Raw genomic sequence first — 16,631 nt, forward strand, 5'->3', positions numbered from 1 at the left:
TTAGTTCTAATTTCACCTGATTGATTGTCAAGTACTGTCATAACTTTATCAAATGTTCCAAGACATACTTTCATGGTATCATATCTTTGACTCATTTTGACAGTTGAACAGACAATTGTGCATATGATGACTTACACAATGAAACCATGCTGATATGTTTTGGAGTGAGTAACCATTTCACTGAAAAATCAACTAATCAGTTTAGATCGCCTATTTATTTGGAAAATGTGCTAAATGTGGGCTCATTGTGCTAACTGTAGCTACTTGTACATAATCATTTGAAAAGAAGCACAGAGTCACTTGAGACTAAAGCATTTGCAATTTGATGAAACCAATGAAAAATGACATTCTGTTGTGAACAATTGCAAGGTGGTTTGGAGATTTGTCCATGTTATTTTGAGAAAGTCATCTCGGTTTCAAGAAATGGGCCAAACCAATCGAGAAAAACTGTAATAAAAAATGTCCACGATCATCTTTGGGGAAGATCAGTGCACCTACAGGATTGACTTGGAATCAGTGATGGTGTCATGCAGAGACAACAACTTCCTTCTTAATTCACCAAAGACATTGGAGCTCATCGTGGACTTCAGGAAGAAGGAAAGGTTACTCAGCCATTACTCGTTAACAGGAAGTGTATGGAGAAGGTTTCAGTTTCCTGGTTTTTGGGAGTCCACATCACGGCGGACTTGACCGGTGATGTTAACACAGCTGAGGTGGTGAATAAGGCCCAGCAAAGACTTCATTTCCTGAGTGTGATAACAAAAACAAAAACCCCAACAACATCCACCTCAAACTGCTGGTATCCTGATATCGCTGCTCAATAGAAAGATTACTGACGCATCGCCTCTGTGTGTGGTTTTCCAGCTGCACAGCGGCACAAAGCACTTCAGCAGGTTATCAGAGTTGCCCAGAGAAAAGTCAGTTTGCCCTCTCTGGAGAAACTTCACAATACCCACTGTTTCAGGAAAGGCCCCAAATTTTGTGTGACCCATCACACACATATCAAGATCTTTTAAATTGCTGCCATCAGGCAGACAATACAGGACAATAAAATCAAGGGCAAATAGGCTAAAAAAAGAGTTTCTACCCCACAGCCATTAAAAGATTAAACACAATTAAAGTATAATTTCTAATTATTATCAATGAGATTGATGCAATCTCCTGTATATTGGGGGCCACGATGGCTGGTTGAGGGTGTGTTCAGGCCAGATTAGTACTAAGACCGAGAAAATGTGATGAATAAACACTTACAGCTGGCAGTCACTATTGTAATGATAAAGTGAAATTTACACTTTGATCTGAGCAGCAAAGCTCTGCTAATATTTCCTGACTCATTTTTACAGGCTTCACACTCTGAATAAAAACACACACACTAAACAATATGTATTATGGATGTCTATGACTCTATTTTGACTTCTTTCAGTTGAATGATTGGGACAAAGAGAGATTGTTGCTTTAATTTCATTTTAAAGTTGCCTGGTGTAATTACTGGGATGCAGAAGTAAAAATTCAACCGCCACCACTGCAGTGTACTCACAAAGAAAGACCCAAACACCTTGCGTAATGGGAATTGCCTTTTACCAGAGGCTGATCTTCAGAATACAGCATATTTGTTCTGTTTGGTTAGTCTGCAAATGTGTATGTTTCTAATTAATGTTGTTGCTCTCTATGACATTAGACCAGTGAGCAGCTGAGGGTGAGGAGGTGTTTTCTGTTCAGCCCTGAGCCTCTGATGCTTTCCCAGACGGATTGTGTGACCAGACAGGCTCCTCTGGGAATCTCCTCGCTGAGCTACACGCTGTAGCAGCCGCCTTCATGAATAACAAGTAGCTATAAAACCAGACCCCCCCTCCCAGTCTTACCCACATGCCTGCACATACCTGCACAATACACTAACATGTCTGCATGGGTTTACAAATATCCTGATACAGAAAGGCACAAGCTCATTGCTGCAATTGTACAAGCTCAGATGCTGTTATTATTACCTAAATTATTATTATTACCTAAAGCAGACACACACAAAGAAGCGCCATTCTGAAAGCTGACAGATGGGGTTTGTGTGTACTGATTACAGTTAGGTCCGTGAGTATTTACACGATGGCACAGTTTGTGTTATATTGCCTCCGTACACTACCACGGTAGAGTTTAAATCAAACAATCAAGAATTGCAGATTTAATTCAAAGGGATGGCAAAAGTGTTTTTGTACATAGTCTCCATTTTCAGGTGATCAAAAGTAATTGGACATTTGACCGAAAAGCAGTTTCATGGTTGAGGATGGCTGTTCTTTCTTATTCCACGACCAATTAAGCAGATTAAAAAAATCTGGGGTTGATTCAAATGTTGAACTTGCATTTGGAGGCTGTTTACTGGAACTCTCAATATGAGGTCCACATAGATATCAGTGCAAGTGAAGAAGGCCATCACTAAAAAAAAGGCCAAATCAACAATGAATGTAACCACAAAGATGATGAAACACAGCTAACGTGTGGAATTCTGTCTGTGGTTAAGAAAATGACTTCAGAAGCCGTCATGAATGTAAACACAGAGGGTTTCACAACAAAGTGCAAACCGCTGGTTAAACTCAAGAATGGGAAGGGCAGATTAGGCTTTGCCAGAAAACAGAGCTTGCACAGTTCTGTAAAATATTTTTGGACAGATGAGACCAAGATGAATTTGGTACCAGGTGAACCAAAAAGACTGAAGAAAGAAAAGAACAGCTGATGATCTGTTATGGCATGCACGAGTGCCTATGGAGTCAGGTCACTAGTGCTTATTGACCATTACATAACAACAAGAAACAGACACTTTTTATTTGGCCCATTGGACTTTATGAGATGCTTCAATATTACTTACCCTGATGTACAGTAACCACCTAACCCTTTGCTTTCCAACGTTTATGCGATTAAAGGCATTGTTTATTTTAAAAAATCGTGCTTTCACTTTTAGGTTATTCAAAATGTATTTTGTATAATAACAGCTACAGACATGAAGACTGAACGTAAGGTGGAGGTCAAAGGGCGCGCACCTGCCGTTTTCATGCTCTGAAAAATATTTCCCTCGTGGTTGGCTAGAGCTCGCCACGAATCGACAGCAGACCAATCGGAGCACAGTAACTGAGTTTAAAATGCCACTTGCTTAACCAAATGGATGTGATTGGCTAGCCAAACGTGGCCAGCCAATTACAATTTCAGGTTCGTCGTAAACAGACTGCACTGGCCAATAGCATATGCGGAGGGAGGGTGTTTATTTTCCCTAATGACGACAGCACCTTTCTTGTGCCAGGAACTGAGCAGCGAAGCAGAGAAGGAAGGAGGAAATCTGATGGGAGGGAGCGACTACAGCAGGAATATTTAGGATACGCGCTTCGTCGTGTAGCTATGACTCCAAGGACACTGCAGTGAGGTGTTCCTGGTGTGTTGGCTAGCTGATGTACGACGAGATTAGCTAGCTGTTTCTGTTTACCGAAGTTTGGGCTGAAAAGTTCACGGCGGTGCGGGATCGGCGTTTAACATTATTATTGGCTCTGTTCTACTGCTGAAACAGACCTACACATACAGAAGACATGGTGTCCTGGATGATTTCGAGATGCGTTGTGTAAGTACAGAGACCGCTCAAGGAGAACTTTCCTCGTTTTATGAGCAGCCGCTGTTTGCCTGGCCTGCTTGGCTAACCCGTTGTCGTGCTTAAGCTAAGTGGAGGCTCGAGTCATTTAAACTTGTACATTCGCTCTAAAACAACATCGCTTACGTCCACGCAGAGCTACAAAGTTGTTCTGTTTATGAAATCTAGTGTTGTGGGGACGCAAGGTATGTAATCTTGTCTGAAGCTAATGCTAACAGAGTCATAGCCATCCGTGGTGCTGGTGAGTCAGTCCTAAGGAACTGTGACTATTGTGAAGTGGAACTTTACAAGCCTGTACATGTTCCACTGTGAAGGAGTGTCAGGTACAACTGTCAGCCTGGAGATATAACTAACCAGCACTGCCCGGTTCAACCTGTTATCCACAATGTTGTCAAGACGCATGAAGAAGTGCGCCGCTATAAGTGGGGGACGGATTTGGTTACTGGATAGTTATTAAATATCCAATGGCATATCACTGGATATTACGTTGAAATTACGTATGATTAAAGCAGGTGTTTAATGTGTTGGGAGCATGAGAGACATGTTGGTAAGGAAAACAGTAACTTGGGAGTCGACATAATTCCTTTCTTCCCGTCTGCTCCTCCCTGTGTCTGCTACGTCCACAGGGTAATGGCGGATAGGAACACCAAAAGCCCTCTGGGGAGAGAATAAATGCTCCTCACTTTTAACTAGTACAGCCTGTTACTGTATAATGAACAGTCATGGCTGACGGTGCTGAAAGTACAGAAAGAAGGTGTGTTATTGTCTTAGACCAATAATTACATGCACACACACTCCTTCTAATTTTAGATTCATTTGAACAAAAGGAAAATTGTATAGCCAAGTGTACAAACCACATTCGCCTGTTCAAATTGTAGCTAGAGTGATAATTTTCATTTTACTTGGACAATAACTTATCCCAATCCTGCTGAGAAAAAGCCTTTACATCAGCATGCGGTCCATTACACATGCTCTTTTCCAGTTGCTGGTTTGAAATTCAGTGTAATTTTGTTTAGTCACACATTTATTACAGTCTGCTATATGCTTATGCATCGCCACAAAGAGACTGTTATCTCCTACACAGATAATGTGGCCAGTGTTACTATCTTTTTGCATCTCTCCACGATCTGAAATAAATAAGGTTGTGTCTACACATAACAGACAACTTGTTGTTAAAAAAGTTGTGTACTTAGACCCCATTTTTACTTTTAACTTGCTAAAGAAATGCCAGCAGTAACAGTTTAACAGGCATAAAATTGTATTTTTGCTCCCACAAGATGATTCCAAAAAGCTGTTGGTGGAACATTCAGCATATCTAAAGTGGAGGACAACATCTCAGATGAACAATTACTGAAAGTCATTAAATGAGAAGAAACGGGACAGAAGTTTCAGACTCTCCTTTGCACGTTGTGTCAGTCAGCTGCCACAGCAGCTCTGCCTCGACTCATTGATAACAGGTAGTCAGAAATGTGTATAGAAGGACTTTGTGTTGGTATCCTCAGATGCATGTTACCATTTTGGAATCAGCTTTGTGCCACAGCTTAAAGCGTTTGCAGTTGCTAATGTTGTAGAAATGCTAAAGGTAACATAATGTATCTAATAGCGTTTAACACTACTGCCTCCTCCACAGTCAGCACCAGCATGTGACTGATTCACGGCTTTTTAGTAAAAGAGCTTAAACAGTGTGGTACTGGTACTGACTATTACATGTTTGCTGTTGTGATGTCCCTACACAGACTGCAGCAGTGTTGTGAATATCCATTTTTATGGACATTGCTTACTTTTCACATCTATTTTCCTATCTGTTTTTTTCCTTATGCTTTTATTTGGCTGTAACTCATTTTCATATAGAGTTAATGTTATCTATATGTTAAAGCCATAAAGAACGGCACACAAGGATATAATACTGTGAAGGCAACAGCACAGATGACGTGGCAAGCATGCAGTAACAGCAATCAGTCAAAGTCACTGCCACAGGCCCAGTTTGATCAAGGCAAACCCCAGGCTAGAGCTTTGGTTGGTTTAACCCATTAGGCTGTGCAAGTGACCTATGTGTTTAGGCTAATGCAGGAAAACATCCCCTCTGTAAGCAGTGTCCTCATGGTCACCACCAAAAAAGGAAAGCAAGTCTTCAATTTGAGATCAAGGACTTCTGTCCCTCTGCAAAGAGAACATGTAGGTATAACTAACGGTTTCTGTAGTGCACAGGGAAACCCTGGAAGTGTCACCGTAACATAGGGATAGAATCCAAGAGTTGACATTGTTCTATTTTAAGGTGATGAACTCAGCATGAGGAAAAGAGCAGCAGCACCTCATTCTTGCGCTTTCCTTTTCACTTCAGTGTATCTCCCTTTCAGCAGCCATTTCCCTCGTCTGATTGTGCCGCAGTAGAAAAATAAATCAAAGGCTGATTTTCAACCTGTTTCTAATTTTAGGCAGCACCCTCACAAGTCTGCAAGTTAATGTGCCAAATATTTGTGTGCCTTTCTTCAAGTCTGTGTATTCAGCTTGTTTCATAGTTGCCGTGTCCTTTTAAGTTTAGCGACAAAGATGTTTGAGTAACCTGCTTCAGAGATAACCTGCTTCAAGATAACGATAATATAACAAAGGAAGCAGTGATTAAAAGACACAGTGGGATTTCAGCATGCTCAGCTGTACAGGTCCAAAAAAGTTTTCCTTCAAAAGAAAGTTTTTGTTGTAGAAGCTCGCCTGTCTCTGCCCGTCTGAGACCCTCACGTTCACTTGTATTGAGGGGAACAAAGTCAATATTCATGCACCAGCTTCACTGTGCTAATGTGTGTGTATTATCCTAACCATAGCTCTCTAGCTAACCACCATGTGGCGCACCATTACATGCCAGCTAGCCAACTTCAGTAACCCTACAAATCAGGCCGCTGTGTGGTTGTGTCTTTATTTATATCCAGTGATAGCAGAGCTGTATGTTTTAGTTTTTCAGAACTCCCTCAGTCAGAAAACGTCCATCATCTTTAGATAGCACAGAGTTAGATCGCTAGTTTCTAAGTTGTAACGCTGTTAAACTTCTTAAATCCTGTTTTTCATGGATGCTTGTGTGTTCAGCTGGATTGTCACACCTTTTAGAGCAGCCACACTGATCATTTGGACGGTTTTTGACTCAGCAGTGTTTGAGTTTGGGAACTTAAGAGGAGTTTGGACCCAGAAACAGCCATTGACTGTGTTTTTAGTGGAAAAGTCATGTAATCAAGTTCTTATTCCTAAGGCTCAAACCAGATGGTGGGAGCTAAAATCTTGGATATCTCTGGGTCTCCCACTCCTCCTCTCTTCATTGTGTGTGTGTGTCTCCTGTGTGTTTTTCTTCTGTGTTTTTTTTAAACACTGCTCTGTGTTTCTCTGTTCTTTCCTTCCACCTCCATCCATCTGGTTTTTGGTGGTGTACGATGTCAGGAAGCCAGGGAAACTGACCTGTCGCCCAGAGTCAAAACCCATCTGAAAGCATTATTTTCACAGCTGCATGCAGAGAGAGGAAGGGGTGGGGGTGTGCTGAAATGAAGCTAAGAGGAAATCAGAGGGAATATAAAGAAACGGACAGATGCTAGTTTTGGCATGATGACATTCAACATGTTTTCTGTGAGTATTTGTAGTTTTCTTTCTTATCCTCGTGCACAGGATACGTTTAAGATCACGAAAAATGTAAACGTGCTCTTGCTACCATAGTAACTATCTAAATGTTTCCTAATAGACTTTTTTTAAATATAAAAATATACGACACTCCTGTTGTTGTACTAAAGTGGTACTCACAGAGGTCAGACACCGTGGCATCAGTAAAGATGAAACCTCTATGTAAAGTCTGTACCAGAAGCATGCCAAGGGTGTGACATACAAAACAAGGAGTCCAGCCTGGGAACGATAGACCTCCGTGTAGATGGGACACAGCTGAAAGTCTACAGGAATCTCTTTGATCCTAAATGATTCAGTTTAAAATAAATATTAGTACATAAATCGCCACAGTCACATGACCCATAGTAATCTAATTAGGCCATGTGAAGCTCGATGACAGGAGGACATTTGATACTTTTTTCAAACTTCAGATTTGTCCTCAATTCGTCTTATGCCAGGTTCTGCTCTGGTGTTAGTTTGCACAGGTCTTTGGCTAAACAGAGTAAAGGACTGCACAGTAACTGTAGTTTAAGTGTAAATAATAATGTCTTGGTTAGCATGTTAGTTTTCTAAAACCAGAAGGGACCATATTTGGATGATGTGGTACAGTATTAAGTTGTTAGCAAGCTGTGAAACACAAACACATGTGCTAATTAGTGCTAACACTAGACTTTCATTCACGAAGACTGAGGCTCTGTTTCATACAGAAGCTATTTTAAAATGCCATTAAAAATACTGAAGAAGGTGCAAACACAGTGGAGAGGTCCAGTTCAAGCCTCAAACAGAACGATTGGCTAAAGTTCCCAAGTCAGGAGCCGTGTCAGATCAAAGTGGCTGCACTCCAGCGTCATAAGTAAATTCACCCACTTTACAGTAACTGTCGATAGAGGGACAGAACATTACTTTTACTAGGTAACGTATCAAAGTTGATAGCTATGGGGATGGAGGCCAGATTCACTGGCCGGTTTGCTGTTGCAGCACGTACGGTAGCTGCTTCTTCACAGTTTCTTGTTTTGCGCATCACCAACCAGAACCTGCATCAGGTGAAGAAACGACTGGTGCGACTGCGCTGAGCTCAGTGTAGTTGTAGAGCAGAACAAAGACTACTGTGGCTGCTGCAGTCTGAAAGGGTGAAGTAGCAGTGACTCTGCAGAATGAGAAACTGCCCGAAGAATTGGCTGAGTAGTTATTTTTTTTTATAAATAGTTTGCAGAGAATTACAGAAAAGACAGATTAAAATGCATTAATTTAATAATGTAAGACAGTGTGCTGAGAAACAAGCTGCAAGTGCATTAAGAAGGATTCACTCACCCTTCCAAGTCATCAAATTCAGCTGTTTCATCGCCCTTATCGTGACAGGTGTATAAATCAAGCACCTAACCATGCAGACTGCTTCTACAAACATGATGGATGCCACCTGTGCAACAAGTACAGCTGTGAAGTTGCCTTACTGCTAAATATTCCACAGTTGGTGGTATTGTAAGTGGAAGCAACTGGAAATGACAGCAACTCAGTCACAAAGTGGGGTCAGCTGATGTGGAGACACAGCGTGTGCAGAGTTGCCAAGCATCAGTCACTCAGAACAGTGCTTCATGCAGTGGCTTTCCATAGCTCAACAGCTGCATCCACAGTGTTACGTGTCGTGACTGGACTCGAGAGCAGTAGAGATGTTCTCTGCAGTGACAATCACACGTCTTCTGTCAGGCCAACAGATGAGTCTGGGTTTGACAGTTGCCAAAAGAAGGTTAGCGGTCTGACTGCACTGTGCCAAATGTGAAGTTTGTTGGAGGGTGGATTATGGTGTGGCGTTGTTTATCAGAAGTTGTGGCGCAATCCAATATAACATCTCTGAGATGAGCCAGGAATTCTCGGGATCAGTGCCTGAACACACAAATGTGCTTCTTGAAGAATGATCAGAAATGTCCAATAACACTCCTAAACCTCGTGGAAAGCCTTCCCAGAAGAGTTTGAAGTTGATATAGCTGCAAAGGGTGGGCCAGCATGTAGTTATAGACAGACAAGCAGTACAGTGTATGTGCATGACCTGTCCAGAAAATCTCTGGGAACTATTTTCCCTCCAGTTCTTAAAAAAAGTTTGAAATAAAGCTTTATTGCTCTTGATCTTGGAATGGGCATTGATTGGCTGCTGATGTTTTGATTTTGTGTGGCTTAAATATTTTTATAATAAAATGTATGAAATAGCTCAGGTGACTCCTGCTGAGACAAATCCACTCCTGAGGTTTGATTTTCCTGCCTGTGATTGTCCTACTTTCCTGGAGGAACCTTCCACACCCACCTTCACTTTCCTGCATAACATACCGTCCTTTAACAGCGTTCACCACCAATATGGGTACTCATGGATTTGTTACCAAGTAATATCTTTGCCATCATATGAAACTGAAAAGCCGAATCCTACGTGACAGCACATGTGGAAGACTCCCTTTACATCTTCGACCACATACAGCTCTCTTTGATTTTAAGTGGGCTGGACTTTCATTGGGAAAGTAAATTCCCAATGAACTAAAAACATTTAACTGCACATTTAATCTCTGAGTAAGAGTGTGTGTGACGAGTCGTCTAATCGTTGCTGCTGTCAGGAGTCGGTACAAGGCGTGGCTGTAGCTGCGGCGGTAGAGCAGGTCACCTACTAATCAGAAGGTTGGTGTTTGGTCCCCGTCTGCTCCAGTGCATGGCAAGTATCCTTGGCTAAGATACTAACCCCAAGGTGTCTCTGCTCCACCGTCAGATTATAGAACATATCTTACATGCAGGAAGAGTGCTTGTGTGACTGGGTGAATGAGGCAGGTTATGTAAAGCATGGGCTCAGAGTAGAAAAGCGCTATATAAGAACCAGTCCATTTACTAGTCATTTAATTGAATTATTTTCGTATCGCATCAATAGCTGTAGTGGAGATTTTTATCAGTGGGACAGGCTGTAAAATGTGTGAAAATACAGTTAAAAGAAGAAGAAATCAGGGGGCCTGACTGCAGTGTTTTCTGGGCTGACTCTGAATCTTGGACCTTATGTTTGACACCCTTGGTATGGCGAGACCAGGACGTCCTTGCAGGCTCTTGTCCCTGTGTGTCTGGGTAGTCCAGGGTCTGATCTTGGCAGCTTTCCTGTCTGCTTTAAACGCTCACACAAAACCCATTCAGCACCAGAACAGAGAAACAGGATTCAGGTACAGAGTTTTGTTTTCCGTCGGTGGCTCGGCCGTGTGCTTCTCTACCCTTTATCGAACAAAAAGCACATTTTTGAACCTGCACTGACATGACGCAGAGACGTGACGAGCGTGTGAGGTCTTGGTTACCTTGGTGTTTCTATAGCGACAGCTGGAATATAAACAGCTCTGTTTGTTGGCAGCTCGCTGGTTACTGAGGGGACTGTGGTCCGAGGCGGTGTGTCTGTGTACGATACTGTATCCGTGAAGTCTGTGGTTAGAGATTTTTATGGAATTTTTATAGTGCAAAAATGATTTAAAGGCTTCCATGTTTCCTAAAAGTCTGAAAGTTGTTCATAACTAATCAGTAAATAAGCCGATTATTTACAGCCACGGGGCAGTAAATACTCAAAGGATCCGTTCTTGGTTGCTGAGCTCTTGGTAAAATCCTCAACATGTAGCAGAAGGGTTAAATCAGCTCCTTTATTCTTACACCATCATGAGATTATCTGATATTTTTGTCTTTATAAATGTCGAAACATTTTGCAAACATGAAAGTATTTCTGTTGTATCCCATCACTGCTGTTGATGTAAGTGATCAGAGTGATCGGGCACTGGAAGGCGGAGTCTTGTTTTTCTTTTAATCTGATCCAAGACTGGATGATTAGAATGATCGATGTCTCCGGCCTGTTCTCTTGTGAGGCGTGTTCGGTATTATGAACATCAGCTCCTGTTCATGTGTCCAGCTGCTCGTGAGAGGAGGCTGTGTGCCTGTGTGTGGCTGCTGTATCGTGTTGGGTGCTAACTGGAGAAGTTGAAGATGGCACTGATATGGATGATGGTATTTCTCTGGATCCAGGCTACACTTGGGTACGAGAGATTCTGTTTAGTCCAAATCTGTGTTTAGCAGATACCATTTAATCTGCTTTGGCTGTTTCCTCTGTACAGAGTTTCTCACAGGCTTCTTATCATTTGGTTTTCTCTGGTGTTTGCAGTGCTGTTGTGAGACTGGTCAGGTGTATTTGAGTGGAGGCACAAACAGACTACCAGGGTTTTAATAGTTTTGCAATTTTCATTAGTTTTTATTTTTATTTAGTTTTGACTTCAGATTTTCAATTTTATATCAGTTTTAATTAGTTTTTACCAATTGTTTGCGAGTTTAGTTTTTATTTTTTGAAAATCCTTAGTTTCAGTTTAGTTTTGATTAGTTTCAGTTATAGTTTTAGTTGTTTGCAATAATTAAGTGCAACAAAATCCCAGTTTCATCATATCAGTCATGCTCTTCTGCTCATCCTTGGGTATGTTGCTATTCCAGCTACCATACCCTGCACCCTGCACAGACAACTCACATTCCCACCTATGGGTTCTTTAAATAAATAAATAAACAAAGACAGATGAACAACCATTGATACCAGGCAACTATAAAATGTATATCTTGGCCCCAATGAGACTATTAACTCCTGCAGCACCGGGTGTTCCTAATTTTGGTTCAAGTGAATTGATAAACTTTTTGAAGGCAATTGACTCACACAGTTATGTAGATATCCCCGTCCTGTTGTCTCGGGATGCATCACGCTGCCTTGCCTGGGGTTAGCTTCTGTTTCTGGGGATGAGGGTTGAGTGTGCTCCCTTCTCAAGGTAAGCTAGGTTAGCCTTCTGGTGTGAGCTTTTCAAGTGCACTTTAAGGTTTGTGGGATTTTTTCCTTTAGAAATGTCCCTCATAATTTGTCTCTTTCCACTACAAGACACTTGCTTTATCCAAAACACAGTCATATTCAAAGTAATCCCAAATTGGACTCTGGCGCTTTCTCCCGACTTTTCCTGACATGATTCTGCGCGTGGGCGGAGCAACACAGACGACTCGACTAACGTGCTGCCACCTGCTGGCACAATGAGACACAGCAAGCAAAAATCTGGAAACTAAACTTCATTTTCACCCTCGACTATTGTAGGACACGCACACATCTACGAAAACTAAACACATTTTTGCTATAAATTCAGCTAATTTTAGTTTTGTGAACACTCATTACAGTTTTAGTTAGTTTTCCTTTTTTTGTTTTTATTTTTATTTCCATTAACGAAAATGTTTTTTCACTTCTAGTTTTCGTTATTTCGTTAGTTTTCATTAACGATAATAACCTTGCAGACTACAGCATTAAGATCAGGATTATTTGATTTGGATGGAGAGGATCGTCCCACGCTTATGCGAGCATGTCTGGACTCGCTGTAGCCGCTGCTGTTGTCATGGTAGCTAGCGGCCGTCATGTAAAACTCATGAAGCCCGTCTTTCTAACGTGTGTGTTTTAATCGTTTCCAGTGAACAGCCGCAGAATTAAAGCACTGAAATCATTCTTTTTGATGTTAACATGAATCATTCGCACAAATTGAAGACCACAAAAATGTTGGGACTTTCTGCAGTGAAGTTACAATGCAACTGCTTCTGAAAGACAGAGAGCAGGTCCATGACCACTCCCAGTCAGCTGCAGTCTTCAAAGCAACTTTACTGCGTTCAGACGACAGCAGTAAGACACGGCGAGTCTATCATTCGTCTGGTTTTTGTTTGATATGGGGCTAGTTTGGCAATTACATCGATTCTGTTTGTTATAATACAGCGATTAACCATTAAAATGAACAAAATCACAATTCTGTTTCCATCTACATGTATAGAAAATACAACTACACAAATGTAGTTGCTTCCATTCAGTCTAGCCAGAACCTTCAGACTTACAACAGAAATGCCCCCACAAAGAGCCATGCAGTTGCTACAAAATGTCAACATAATGTCAGCAAATTCACTTTTATAAAAGAATAAAAAGAGCGCGACTAGTTTAGTCTCCTCTTCCAGAGAGGCGCTCGCAGGTACTGGGACGGCCAGATTGCAGTAGTTTGCTGATTGCAATTAGACAGACATTATTTGCAAACCTTTGCCAATCTGTGTGAGAGTGATTGCAATCAGACAGCTATGTTCCAGCTGTGTACCTAAACCTTGCTTTGTGATCAAAAGTGGTGAGACTGTTGCATCCTGGTCCATGCTCGACCTCTCAGCCACTACATAAGTTAGTTATTTATTCATTTTTGTGAAAAACCCCCAAGAACAACCAAACAGTCCAGTAAAACTAGACAAGGTAAGCAAGGTAACCCACAACATTGCTGATGGCTACTAGCTAACGAGCTAAAAGAGTAAAAGTTCTTTACTGGTTTTATTCTGTCCTATCGACGAGTCAGACAGCTTTAAGAAAAGACTGGTGACAATTTCAACACTTTTTACAAAAACTGCGATGATACTAAAGCACTTATTTTGTGCTGTAGCCATGCTGTGCTTCTCCTGTCTGTCAGTGTTTCCTGTAATCTGTGCAGCTGAGTAATGTTGATGGCAGCTGACAAACTGAGTGCCGCCCAAGAAGCTGTGTGTTCTTATGTGGTGCACAGTCAGGGTATATCTAGCTTGTGCATACTGGAGAGACCTGCACACTGTGCTGTAGACAGAGTAACCTCAGTGCAAGAGGAGCTTAAGGAAGAGGGATTGGAGGAAAGGAGTGTCCCACTTTAAATTGATCGAGTCGCTTATCTTGCATTGTGAGTCACTCCTTCACAGGCTTCTACCATGAACAGTATATGGTGTTTACCTAGTGTGGGTGTGTAGATGTTCATTGTTTTGCTGTGTGTAACGAGAGCTCTCCTAACGTCATCTGAAACGCTTGATCCTTTATTGCTCGTTGTGCAGTTTCTCTTTCGTTCAGGTGAAATTCATTATATAATTAAAAAAGCGAGGCCTGCACAGTCAAAAGCACCCCAGCTTCAGAAACCCAGCTTCACATTCTTCATATGATTTCTCTGCTTGAATCTTAGCACACAGTCCTGAGTGAACAGTGCAGTATTTTGGGGTAGTGTTGAAAACTGCATAGAAACCAAACTGTTGCATTATATGACAGAGGAAAGTGGGATATAAATGAGTCCCCACATTGTTCAGATGCAAGAAATGATGGTTTTTAACAATAAAAACGCAGTTTTGGACGTTTGCCTTAGCTTGCATGGTGGCACTGCAGGCTTTCAGCAGTGTATGCATTGGTACAAACAAACCAACATAAAAATAATTTCTTGTATACATGTGAAACAGAATGTATAAACCTGCAGCACTGGTTCACCACTCAGTATCTACTGTATCATATACACCATGTACGGGCCCGTCTTCACTATGTATGCCTGCTGATCAGCGTGTTGAAATAGGGTGTGGGTTTAAAGGCAAAGCTGTGTTTCCACATACCAGCGATGTTACAGTGCAGAGAACTTTCCTGTTAAACTTTACTAGAGAAACTGTATTTGTGTTGATTAAATTTGAGATTAAAATGATGAGTCATGTGTTCTGTCTCCATGCAGGCTGCTGTTTGGGACTCTGTATCCTGCGTACTACTCTTACAAAGCTGTCAAGACCAAAAATGTTAAGGAATATGTAAGTTCAGAAATATTACTTTTTATTTACTTCTCTTCTCCTGCATGACTTCATCTCACACACAGACACACTGTGGGGGGGTGAGGGGGGTCTAAGTTATTAACATTTGTTAATGTTGTTTTTAAACATTAGAAAATATTTCATTTCAACAACTTCGACAAATTAGGAGGTAACGTGAGCCAAAATGATCTGGAGCATGATTATAGCTTTTTCACTTAATGAGTAATTATACCAGCAGGCATGCAAATGAATAATATCATCAAGTGACGTCATTTTGTATGTGAATGCATCCAGCATGGTCCTGCTGACACAGCCGTCGTGCTTCATGTGCTTCATGTGCTTCATGTGCTTCATGTGCTTCATGTGCTTCATGTGCTTCATGTGCTTCATGTGCTTCATGTGCTTCATGTGCTTCATGTGCTTCATGTGCTTCATGTGCTTCATGTGCTTCATGTGCTTCATGTGCTTCATGTGCTGTCTGCATATGTCAGTGAAACTGAACATATGATGTTGTAAGTTTAAAATGTATATCTTATTTTCATCATTATGTACCTTTTTCAAAATAACCTGAATGGTGATATTAACTCAGAGATGATATGTGCAGTACAGTAATAGACTATGTTGGACTAATGCAGAGCAGGCTGTGTATCCACTGTTAGTGACATTGACTGCACAGTACCTACTGGGATCGACTCAGTATGGTGTGCCACAGTTTTCCATTAGGTCATAGTACCTGGTACCAGGTGTGGTTTTTTTTTAAAAAATAAAGTACCTGCTTGCCCGGGGTTCCAGGCGATCCAAGCAGCCACTAAAATGTGAGGTCATCAGACTGCATGCCACTGATTGGCTGGTCAGTAGCGTCACTCGGTGAGTCACGGAGAGTGTCTCCTTCATGAAAATTAAAATGGCCATTTTTGAAACTCTGCATTGAATGAAATGGCAAAAACCCCCCAACAAAAACAAGGCCATGATCTTTGAGAGTGACGAAACGCCACGGGCCAAACACCAGGTATTGTGTCGACGTCCAACTTTGTTGTAGCGTTCGTGTCGCATATTAATTACATTGCAGGATGCTCGGGCGTGTTGCTATGACAACAATCTCACACGTTAGGTAGTACTGGATTGGGCGACCAGTCAATCCGTGGGGAGTTGATCCGAGGAGGTACTGATGGAAAAAGGAGCTCGTGTCACATTTTTCTACATTCAGGCTGCTGATGCTGTTTATTTTGACTTGACAACTTCCACTCGTTACACAACAGCATCTTTGTGCTGGTTAGCGGTGTGAAAGCAGCCAGCGCTCATGATGTTCTCCCGTATACATTCTCCTATCTACTGACCACTTTATTAGGTATGAATCGATCATTCAGTGTGCCTCTGTCTGACTTCAGAACTGCTTCATGACTGCATCGACGCAGATTCAGCGAGGTGATGGAAGCAGTCCTCAGAAATGTAGAAATGGATTTCTACAATGGCGGACCTTTAACTTGACTCTCTGCAGTGTTTACATGCTTACATATACACACAGTTTCAGTCCCTCCACACAAAGGGCTCAGTTCTGCTTCTCTGCGCCATCTTTGTTTACTCTTTCCCACCCAGGCTTCTAGACTTCTGATTGGCCAACATTTCTACACGGTTAGGAATATATCGCCACCTGTTGCTTTGGCATGTTCCTAGCAGCGTTTTCCTTCGTTTTTGCATTTACGTGTGGACGGGATTTAAAAAAAAAAAGAAAGCGGTAAATCTCCGTTTTCAAAAGTACCCG

General features: G+C 41.7%; 1 protein-coding gene across 2 annotated transcripts in view; it reads left to right on the top strand.

Annotated features, from left to right (window-relative positions):
• The first annotated feature begins 3,220 nt into the window (after window positions 1-3,220).
• reep3b (receptor accessory protein 3b) overlaps window positions 3,221-16,631 on the top strand; it is a 33,656-nt gene continuing 20,245 nt past the window's right edge. The window contains exons 1-2 of one of the 2 annotated variants that reach the window (XM_005748731.1): window positions 3,221-3,595; window positions 14,797-14,869. In XM_005748731.1, coding sequence (XP_005748788.1) covers window positions 3,564-3,595; window positions 14,797-14,869 — 105 coding nt within the window. In that variant the 5' untranslated portion in view covers window positions 3,221-3,563. Of the gene's footprint in view, window positions 3,596-13,396; window positions 13,545-14,796; window positions 14,870-16,631 lie in introns of those variants that run through there. The other variant, XM_005748732.1, reaches the window with a different exon arrangement.

This window comes from Pundamilia nyererei, unplaced genomic scaffold, assembly GCF_000239375.1.
Source record: "Pundamilia nyererei isolate P.nyererei 1_Seehausen unplaced genomic scaffold, PunNye1.0 scaffold00228, whole genome shotgun sequence".
NCBI lineage: Eukaryota > Metazoa > Chordata > Actinopteri > Cichliformes > Cichlidae > Pundamilia > Pundamilia nyererei.